Consider the following 12,058-nt stretch of genomic DNA (forward strand, 5'->3'; position numbering starts at 1 on the left):
ACAAAACAGAAAACATGATATAAAATGTGTTTTCGCCCTTCTTGTCTTTTCTGTTAAATTAATGTAAAGTGCAACACAATTAGCATGTGCTTCAAGTGCATCGATCGACAGAAAACTGATCAAACTTAGTGAAAATACAGAAATAATCAAATATACATATAAATAATGTCACAAATAGGATTTAAACAGAGTATAGAAGTATAAAAGTGCTTTTTAAAGCAAAGATGAAATTAGATTAATCAGAGCTCATTAGAAACCCACCTCTCCCATGCAGAGACAGTGCAGAAAGGGAAGAGGAGGTGCAAAGACAGGAAATTAAGAGTAACCCGAAATTCAGAAATTTAAAGGGGAAGGTGCACACATAGACAGGCATATCAGGTATACATCGTGAACATTTGTGTGTAATTCTAGATATGAAATTAACATTACTTTCCATACCTGTTACAGCAGCACTCCTTAGATTTTTCCACAAAGAAAGCTCGCAGCAGGAATGAGGAGTATGGCGATCTACATCCTCAGGGAACCAATGTTACATATGCAACCGAGATGTTCCCTTTTTATAATGGCTCATTTCCACTGAGCGGTATGGTTCAGTACGGTAAGCAATTATGTCCGTTTCCATTGTCAGAAGATGTGAATGGTACCAAAATAGCAAACCGTACCGTACCACTTTTTTTGGGACCCTTTCGTTGGGGTATCTAGCACAGTAGTCCGGTACCTAAAGGGTGGAGCTGGACTCACTGCAGAACGTTGATTGGTTGACAGAGAATCATCACTTGCGCGTGCTACAAGGGAAATGACAAAACAAGGGGAATGAAGAGTCTTCTTCACTCGTTCTGCCATGCTGCTCATGCATGTTGGGCTTGTTTACATCAGAGTGCGCAAACACAAAATATATAACAATGTATTTTATAATTTTATATTTTCAGACACATACACACAGTCAAGAGGTGTGTTTGACTTGAAGTGGTGCTGTGCAGCAGATCGGCATATGACATCAAAGTACCGCAAGAGCGATTCGAAAGCATGCAGAACTGTCTGCTCTCTATAGCTCTCGCTGTACTTTGATGTCATACACTGATCTGTCTGCGCAACGCTGCTTCAAGTCGAACACACCTAATGTTGCGCTTTCTTCTTCACGCGAGAATGACATCAATCTCTACTTTCCGGCATACACCATGCCTATCAAGTAAGGGTACTGTTGGCGGTGGAAACGCAAGTCGTATCCCAAATCGTACCATATTGTACTATACTGACCCGTACCGCTTGGTGGTAACAAGCCATAAGTCACTTGACACTATGTAAGTAGCTGACCCTATGGAAACGGTATACCATAGAGCCATACTATGAAGTAACTGCTAGTTTATCAGCCCATGAAAAACAGATTGCACACACTGACAAACATGAAAGACTGACACCCTTTTCAAGCATGATAAAACCTGGGAAGCGGGGTCAGGTCAGGATCAAGACTATAAAGCTTGACAAAAATGTGCCACCTCACAAATATCCTACAAAGGGATTCTTCTAGCCAAAGCTTGGGAAGAAGCAACACCCCTAGTAGAGTGTGCAAGAGTGCTCAGAAAACTTTCACTGGACTAGGAATAAAATCCATACAGGAAGACCTCACTGACAAAGCTGAAAATCTGATAGATCAAGATGGTGCCGCGAATGGCAGCCACGGCGCTGAGCTCCGCAATTCTTCTGCTGTCTTTGTTTGTTTGTTCTGTGTTTAGTCATTCTTCTTCTAGAAGTTTTACCAGAGACAAACTCTTTATCATTAAGCAACACATCCCAGACAATATTTTTCCGGTCTTTGATTGGTATTCAGACTTTTTGTTGGACATTCTATTCGGAGATGCAGCGGTGCTGTACAGACGCAGAAGAGGGAAGCACACCGGCGCGCTGGTTAAGCTCTGCAAGTGTGGCTTTCGAACTTGCAAATGTCCATTCCCTTCTTAACAAAATGGATGAACTTCTTCTCTTCACCTGCATCAACAAGGAATTTTCAAGCTCTGCTGCATTGTGCTTCGCTGAAACCTTGCTGGGTGAAGCCATTACGGACAACGCGTTTCAACTGCCAGGCTTCCAGCTGTTCAGAGCAGATCACATTGGATTTAACGGGGAAAACAAGAGGTGGTGGATTGTGTTTCTTCATCAACGAAAGTTGGTGTTCAGATGTAACAATGCTGAAAAATATATGCTACCCTAATTTAGAGACACTCTTCATAAACTGTAAACCTTTCTACTCGCCGCGGAAGTTTTCCTCTTTCATTCTCGCGAAAGTGTATGTTCCTCCAGACGCGTGTGTGAGCGCAGGGCTGCAACAGCTGGCTGAACAAATAACTGAAATGGAGCAAAGATACCCAGACTCTCTTTTAATAATTTTGGGAGATTTTAACAAAGCAAATCTTTCCCGTGAACTGCCAAAACAGCACGTTACATGTCCCACCAGAGACAGTAATATATTGGACCACTGTTACACCTCAATAAAGGATGCATATCACTCTGTCCCATGGGCAGCTTTAAAGGCTCTCTCATCACTGCTTGGTTCAGCTTATACCGACATACAGGAAGAAACTGAAATCAGCTAAACGTGTATTAAGGACTGTAAAAAGATGGACTAATGAAGCAGAGCGGAATTTACAAGCCTGCTTCGACTGCACTGATTGGGGTGTTTTTGAAGCTGCAGCCACCAAACTGGACGAGTTCACAGATGCTGTAACTTCATATATCAGTTTCTGTGAGGATATGTGCATTCCTACCAGGACATTCCTATCATTCAATAATGATAAACCATGGTTTACTGGGAAACTCAAACAGATTCGTCATGCCAAGGAGGATGCTTAAGTAGGGATAAAATCTTGTATAACCAGGCCAAAAACAGACAAACAAAGGAGATCAGTGTGGCAAAAAAAAGCTACTCCGAAAAGCTGAAAAAACAGTTTTCAGCCAACGACATGGTGTCAGCATGGACTGGTCTGAGGAACATCATCAAGTACAAGACACCACCCCTGCAGTATGTGGAGAATCAACAACTGGCTGACGATCTGAATGTGTTTTAATGCCGGTTTGAAAAGCCCAGTCTCACACCCCACACCCGCTCTGATCTGCACTTCACACATGCACCTACACCCCTTATATAATAATTAATAATTTTAATAATTAATATAATTAATAATGAATAATTTAATAATCTATGCATTCAGCAGACGATTTTATCCAAAGCGACTTACAGTGCATTCAGGCTATACATTTTTTACCAGTATGTATGGACTTACGCAAGGATCTTGTTTGTAGACTTCAGTTCAGCCTTCAATACCATCATGCCTGACCTTCTCTCAGACAAACTGACCCAGCTGTCCATGCCCACCCCAATCTGTCAGTGGATCAACATCTTCCTGACAGATAGGCAGCAGCTAGTGAGGCTGGATAAGCTCACATCCAGCACTCTCACGATCAGCACTGGCGCTCCTCAGGGATGTGTGCTCTCCCTTATCCTCTTCTGCCTGTATAGGAACAAATGCACTGCAAAATAAGACAGTGTAAGTCTTATTAAGTATATAAGTAAGACAGTTTAGACAAATAAGTTATCAATCATATGGAATTAGTATTAATAAATTAATTTGTACTACAGAGGTGGAACAGAAGAACACAAAAGTGGCTTGTAGGTACATGAGGAGTCAGGAACTCAGCATGGGGGGGAAGAGATGAGATTGGGTCAGCTGTTGTCCTGTGCTCTTTCTCGTAGATCCTCTCTTCAGATTAGTGAATTTTATAGTTTTATTACAGGATAGGAATCTTGAATTCAGTTTTGGTAAAATCCATTCTTACATTGATCGAATTCGATCTTTAAAATATTCAACGTTATAATATTTCACCAACCTAGTATGTACAGTTTTCTGATCCTTAAATTTAGGTTTATAACTCTTTCTTGGCAAAAAATTAAAAAATAAAATAAAATGATAATTAACTCCATATTCAATCACCCCTTTCTTGGAAATATTTTATGAGTCAGAATTTAGAAACTCCTACGAGGCTGACACCAACCTGTAATTTCTAAATGTAATTTCTTTCTTCTGTTTTTTTGAGACATGCCGAATTGATCATCTTGTCATCTAGCCATTTAAATTATGGTTACATACATTAATGAATGATGCAATTAATTAAACATTTTTGGTTACTCTTTATTTTATGGTGTCCTTGTTACAGTGTAATTATACATTTAAGTACTGAGTAATATTGATTAACTACATGTACTAACTGTGTGGTTAAGGTTAGGATGAGGGTTTGGTTTAGTGTTAGTTGCATGTAATTATGCATGAGTTGTTGTTATTACTGTAGTAAGTATATGTAACATGTTTAACAAGGACACCCTACAATAAAGTGTTACCACTTTTTTTTCTATCCCTTTTTTCAAGTGAAACCTAGAGTCAGACTCCTTAAAAAGGTGCTTGCAGCATCTCATGAGGTTCAAATCACATGCCTGGTGACAGGTTTTTATCCCCGCGACATTGACCTGACTCTGGTCAGAGATGGTCAGGCTGCTGTTGATGGAAAAATCACAGGAGGTAATCTTCTGCCCAATGGAGATGGAACTTACCAGATAAGGAAGAGTTTGCTGATCAGTGTTAAGGAACTACATGGCAGACATAATTACAGCTGTGCAATAAATCACCCGAGTCTGAACAACACACTGGACATTATGTTTGGTACAGAAAAACATTCAGCCAAGTCTTATGAGGCTCACCTTCAATATAGTGAAGTTCTGTTTTTAATCTCAGTGAATGATTAATCTCTCTATTTTAGATCTGGAAGAAACTGGCCTGGGATTATCAACTTTGTCCGTGATTACCAGTACCTGTTTGGTTATGTTTATATGGGTGTCTCTTATAATAACTGCACTAATCATATGGAAGAGGAAGAGCCATGCTGCTGGTAAATTTAGCTGGTGTTTGAACGGAAATAACGGTATACTTTCATGGTATTATATTATAAGAAATAATGTTCAATCTTTGAACAATTATGCCAGTTCATAAAGTGAGATTTTTAAATTGAAAAATTGGTGAATAAATAATAAGATATTAAATTCTGTATAAGATGTAAATTCTGTCTTACTCAGGACCAGACTTCAGAACGTCACAGAGTGATTAATCTCCTACTCCAAGTGAGTATACATTACAGCAGTACAAGTACAATCACTTGTTTACACACTTGTTTATCTTATATTATAAATGAATAATGCCACTCTCTTTTCCAGCACAAGATACATGAAAATAGGCCTACATATGGCCTCAAATTCCAAAATACTTAACATTTGGAATTTGAGAGAATTATATCATGGATAGCAGTATAGTCTTCTATATGATGAGTCTTTTATGGGATGCCCTGCTCAGGCATGACAGTGCTTTCAGTAACAGGCTGATTAACACTCAATTCCATATACAGTATAGAATTGTACAGTATACAATTGTGCAAGTGAAGAAAATAATATAAAGACCTCCTCTTACCCTGGTAAATCTTTATGCCCATAGCACCCTATTTAAAATGGAGATAAGGGTTCATTGGGCAAAAATGCAGATTTAACCACTAACCACTAGATGACAGAAAACCTCACCACAACACTCTCCTGAACATTCATGTTTCACTATGCACCAGGAAATTTGGGCCTGTCCCAATACCCACACTTACAGTCTTTGCACTTGATCATTTGTCTACTTACATGACATATTTTCAGTATTTGACCCAAGTGTTCAAGTGGGTGTGAAGACCACAAGTGTGTGTAGAACATTTGATTTTGCGATGGAACACACAGTTTTTTTTTTTTCACAGTTTTTTTACAGAGCTTTATTTACACATTTTTATTTTCAATATTTTGCAAATATGGTTAACAAGTTTAATTATTGTGGTGTAATATGCAATATAAGTTGTTTACTTTGATCTTCAATACACTATACCAGTTATTTTAATGTTTAATCCTGTGGTCTTATAATATTAATTATAGCTATATATTATGTAATAACTATTAATTTTACTTACACTGGAACGTTTCCTTGACATCTCATGATTTCAAGACACTTGCTGCATGATGAATGATCGGATACACTTAGGGCCATATTTTAACGATCTAAGCGCATGGTCTAAAGCACACGGCGCAAGTGCACTTAGTCCGAATCCACTTTTGCTAGTTTAACGACGGGAAAAACGGTCGGCATGGTCCAAAAGGTTGTACCTATTCTCTTAATGAGTCATGGGTGTGTTTTGGGCGTAACGTGCTATAAACCAATCTCCCATTCCCTTTAAAGGCCAGTTGTGCTCACGCCATGGCTGATTTGCTATTTACATAGTGGAATTTGCAAGAGCAAAGACTGAACGCTTCTCCAAAGAGGTAAGGTTCTGCTCGTGCGCGAGGTTAAAGCGTGCAAGCAGACCATCTACGGGGCACAATAATAATCTTTTACATTGTAGTCTTTTAATTTTTAATATTTGGCATGTTTGTGCACTGCTGCTTGTCCCTGAGTGTAATAAGCAGAGTGTACGCATGTTGTTCAGCCGCCTATAGGCGCATATCACTAACATGCTTTCTTTAATTAACAAACAAAATATTGCGCCATTGACTTTAGACCAGGTTGGTCAAAGGCGCAGTCTATTTCAGCTGCCTCAAAATAGCAATGCGCCAACAATGTGCCTGAACACACCTCATTTTCAGACTAGCACGCCCATGGGCGCACAAATGGGTGCAAATGCATTTGCTATTTAAACAACGTGCGTCAGGCTGAAACTAGCAAAAAACACTTGCGTCGTACCGTTGTGCCGCATTGCGCCAGGTATATGATAGGGCCCTTCGCCTCAAACACCACTCTGAAGCAGTATTTTGGAGTAGTTTGGATTTAATGCACATTAAGGGAACTGACCGTGCTGATCGAATATTTATTTATATAATTTTAAAATGTTGTACATTTATTTTCCAAATGAGAATCATTAAAATGACCAAATATACAGTATTTTGAGACAACGTTCTTGTTAATGATTTTCAGTTTTGTTTAAGGTAATTAAATCAACATCTTTTTAACTGAAATATTTATTAAATTGTATTTGTATTTGGGATAAAACTGCTTATGTGTATTGGTACATATTGATACTAATGTGTATTGATATATATTGATACTAATACTTTAGCTAAAATAATATTTTAGCTGTCACGATTCCTCAATTAAATTTGAGTACTCGATTACAAAAAATCCTCTATTGCATTTTGCCTGTGTCAATTAACCGGCAAAATATCAAAAGTGGCACATTCGATGGATGAGATTCCATGAAAAGCATTATTAGACCATTTTTCTAAGGCTGCACGAAATATTAAAACCATTTAAAAATCATTATAAAGCATAGTGCTATTGAGAATTCACAATAAATATATGCACTGTGGGTTTAATATGTGCTTTATTTATATGTGTGTGTACAGTAGGTTACGTGCATGTCAGAGTTGCTAATAACGTTCATCTGGGAACAATGTGCACCATTCTATCATATTTATAAGGTAAATCATTTATAAACCTACGCCAACACAGGAGAATACATCGTTATCTTTCTAAATATGCTAACTGTTCATCGCAATTTCAAAATAAAAGTTTAAACCCTCTCTCTGAGTTTGCATGTTTTGATGTCCACATGTTCTTGTTCAAGAAATGATAGTGGCTGTAGCATTTCTATCATAAAGAAGTGACAAAAATATTAAAGATTAAGTGGACATTTGAATTAAATGTTGTTTATTCAATATTAAACAAAGATTCGATCTCGCTGTAAAGTGTGAAAACAATCGTCAGTCCGTTGGCGCCTCTGCAGGCATTTGATATAACACATAATGTACATAAGTTATGATTATATTGTTTTATTACATGTTGTATTAAAATTGTTTTGTTCAATAAAACCATATGATACTTGCTTTTTTGATATTTTATTTGAAACAAATATTATTGCCTCATTGCTATTATATATGCATTTTAAATCATTTTAAAATCTATTGTTGTCTTAGGTCTATTTTAATTACCACAAAACAATTTATCAGATTACTGGATTAATCGTCAGAATAATCAATCAATTATTCGATTACCAAAATGATTGTTGGCAACAACCCTAGTCTGGACTTTTATGTTGAAGTGTTTCCTGTGCCATGTTTGTAGTCAGATTGTAGTTTTTTCCACTTGATTAGTCTCCCCAAGTGTGTCTTGTCAACTAGTTACCTTGTTAAGCTTGTTACCCCTTGTGTTTCTCTTGTTACTTTGTCAGTTGTTGAATGTAATAGTTGCTATTCTGCTCGTGTTTCTATTCTTTGTTCCCAGTGTTCCTCGTTATTTATCTGCTTGCTTTTTCCTGTTCCCACTTATTACAAATATGTTTTCCTATCATCTAAGTTAAAGGGATAGTTCACCAAAAAATGAAACTTCAACATAAGAATTCACATATCACCTTTAAGTCCTTTTGACACTGGATGAGGATGCAGTGTTTTATCTGTCACTAAACTGCTTTAATGTTAAAGTGTTACTGATATTTTTCTTTGAAGTGTTTCCTGTGCCATGTTTGTAGTCAGATTGTAGTTTTTTCCACTTGATTAGTCTCCCCAAGTGTGTCTTGTCAACTAGTTACCTTGTTAAGCTTGTTACCCCTTGTGTATACATAGCCCTTGTGTTTCTCTTGTTACTTTGTCAGTTGTTGAATGTAATAGCTGCTATTCTGCTCGTGTTTCTATTCTTTGTTCCCAGTGTTCCTCGTTATTTATCTGCTTGCTTTTTCCTGTTCCCACTTATTACAAATATGTTTTCCTATCATCTAAGTTAAAGGGATAGTTCACCAAAAAATGAAACTTCAACATAAGAATTCACATATCACCTTTAAGTCCTTTTGACACTGGATGAGGATGCAGTGTTTTATCTGTCACTAAACTGCTTTAATGTTAAAGTGTTACTGATATTTTTCTCCCCGAGAAGTTTATTTTATTTTGTATATATATATACACTTACTCAAACCTGGTTGTATTTTGGTACTGTCATTATGTTTTTAAAACATTTTTATTCCAATGTGCAGATTACATTCTTTGGTTTATACACTTACTCAAACAGAATAGAAGATTCGGCCTGGTTGTATTTTGGTACTGTCATTATGTTTTTAAAACATTTTTATTCCAATGTGCAGATTACATTCTTTGGTTAAACTTTATTTTACGGTAGTGATGGGAGAAACAAACCTTTTCGAAGCTTCGAATCAATTGAACCAATTGTTTCGCAAAATGATTCACTGTTTCGAAGCGCTCTAAACACCACACACTGATGACGCCTGCTGGTCAAATCTGTGTAAATGCAACAAAAACTCAGGCCAAAACATGCATAAAAACATTTTACAAAAACATTTTACAAACCCATTGCAAATGTTTTACTAAAAGTATAATACATTAAATGCAATTACAATAATTCGCCACTGGGGGAGATGAACTCGCATGATTAATAGATTCACATAGATGCCCCCCCCCCAAAGGAAAACCATTGGAATTTCAAAACGTTTCGAAACAGTTATGACATAACAAAGCCTCATTTAGTGAAATCACGTGACTTTGGCAGTTTGACATGCGCCCCAAACCACAGTTTTGAAAAAAATTATTTGCAAAGGTTTCGAAGCTTCACGAAGCAGTGCTTCAAAAGCGGCCATCACTATTTTACGGTGCCCTTGTTACAGAGTTACATTTAAGTGCCCTTGTTACATTTATGTAATGATTAATATTAATTAACTTCATGTACTATATGGTTAGGATTAGGATGAGGGTTTGGTTTAGGGTTAGCTGAATATAATTATGCATTTTTTTTATTATTACTATAGTAAGTACATGTAACATTTCAAGGACAAAATACAGTGTTACCCATTTTTTAACACCTAAATAAAACGTCTCAGGTTGCAGTTTGGTCTGGAAGTAATTATGAATACTTGAGATGTTGATATTGTACTGAGAGGATCAATCCTTACATAAAAATATTGGTACCAAATGTTTCAACTAGACACTGTATTTCTTATTTACAGTAAATATGAGTATGCAAAATAAACTTTAAAGTTTCTTATTCAAGTGCTGATAGAGTATTGACGAACTCGCATGATTAATAGATTCACATAGATGCCCCCCCCCAAAGGAAAACCATTGGAATTTCAAAACGTTTCGAAACAGTTATGACGTAACAAAGCCTCATTTAGTGAAATCACGTGACTTTGGCAGTTTGACATGCGCCCCGAACCACAGTTTTGAAAAAAATTATTTGCAAAGGTTTCGAAGCTTCACGAAGCAGTGCTTCAAAAGCGGCCATCACTATTTTACGGTGCCCTTGTTACAGAGTTACATTTAAGTGCCCTTGTTACATTTAAGTAATGATTAATATTAATTAACTTCATGTACTATATGGTTAGGATTAGGATGAGGGTTTGGTTTAGGGTTAGCTGAATATAATTATGCATTTTTTTTATTATTACTATAGTAAGTACATGTAACATTTCAAGGACAAAATACAGTGTTACCCATTTTTTAACACCTAAATAAAACGTCTCAGGTTGCAGTTTGGTCTGGAAGTAATTATGAATACTTGAGATGTTGATATTGTACTGAGAGGATCAATCCTTACATAAAAATATTGGTACCAAATGTTTCAACTAGACACTGTATTTCTTATTTACAGTAAATATGAGTATGCAAAATAAACTTTAAAGTTTCTTATTCAAGTGCTGATAGAGTATTGACAGAGACAGAAACATTACCAAATACTCTATTTAAAAGCTAAATGTGACATTTATTGTAATGGGAATATATGAATACTGTAAAGTATTGAATAGAGTTTTTAAGTTTAGGCCTGTTGAATGACTGTAAATAATTATCATTTTATCCACAGAAATTAGAAAAAAATATCAATTTAAAAGAGGCATCAGTATTAGTATCAGTGATACTGGCTTTCATTTACAGTACTTAGCTGTAGTAAAAATATGCCATTAAACAGGTATTTAAAATACTTTTTAAAATATTATTATTATTTTGTTTCCACATTAATTTGGAGATTCAATGTGAAAATATATTTATAATTAAATGAAATTCATTAAACTTTATTAGTTTATTATTATTATTATTATTAAAGTACAAATTTCAACATATTTATACATATTATATTCACATTTTAAATATTTGAATAAGCGTACATTTTAAAGTCTCACCACACATATTTCCAAACTGAATGACAGCATTGCTTGATCTTTCGTGAGACTCATTTCAAAAGTTCCTATTATCTGCCTTTTTTTTTTTTTTCAAATATTGTGTTACACTACCTGACTCATGAGCAATATTCTCTTTCCTCCTTCAGCTCTTCCTAAACCATTCATGTTCTAAGAGCTCGTCTAAAGTCAGGCTGTTGCACTTGTACTGGTTTAGCAGATCACGGCATTCTGTACAAGTTTTCAAGAAAGAACTGGTTAGTCATGTACTGTATGCTATTTATGAGCATGTGGCACGTAAATGTTGTCATGCATGAAAGTATGTTCTGTTTTGTAATTTGTAGCATACTGTGGCAATCCTTATGTATTACACTTTTCAGTTCGTCACCTAGATTTTACATATCATCTAATAATTTTTAGACATTCTGTCAGTCACTTGTGTCATTTATCTTTTAGAAGTTGGTGAGAACACCTCAAGATTGTGCTGAGGCTGTGTGTGTTTAACAGTGTCACTGTCATTGTGTGTTGTCTTCTTACCACTGGATAAACTGGAGGAGGGAATCATCTGCACATCGACAAAGCTGATTCCATTCACCATTCTGAACAGCAGAACACCCAAAGGCTTGACCGTAGCTTTGACCGCTGGGCACTCTGTGTACTCTGTTTATGTAGGCAAGAGATTTTCAGAGTTGAACATCATTTGCTAAAGTCATCTGCAAGCCATTAGTCTATTTTCAGATAACATTAGAGAAAATAGGACTAACTGCCCTAAAAAGTCAACTGACCTTGATAGTCAGAAGTGATGAAAAGTTTGCCACAGCCAAAG

General features: G+C 36.3%; 1 protein-coding gene across 1 annotated transcript in view; it reads left to right on the forward strand.

Annotated features, from left to right (window-relative positions):
* Window positions 1-11,407, forward strand: part of LOC107732733 (major histocompatibility complex class I-related gene protein-like) — an 18,866-nt gene extending 7,459 nt beyond the window's left edge. Inside the window, exons 3-5 of the mRNA XM_016544150.1 lie at window positions 4,419-4,709; window positions 4,807-4,935; window positions 11,382-11,407. Coding sequence (XP_016399636.1) covers window positions 4,419-4,709; window positions 4,807-4,935; window positions 11,382-11,407 — 446 coding nt within the window. The remainder of the gene's footprint in view (window positions 1-4,418; window positions 4,710-4,806; window positions 4,936-11,381) is intronic.
* Window positions 11,408-12,058: the final 651 nt, after the last annotated feature.

Source organism: Sinocyclocheilus rhinocerous, unplaced genomic scaffold (assembly GCF_001515625.1).
Source record: "Sinocyclocheilus rhinocerous isolate Xijiao unplaced genomic scaffold, SAMN03320098_v1.1 scaffold369, whole genome shotgun sequence".
Taxonomy (NCBI): Eukaryota; Metazoa; Chordata; class Actinopteri; order Cypriniformes; family Cyprinidae; genus Sinocyclocheilus; species Sinocyclocheilus rhinocerous.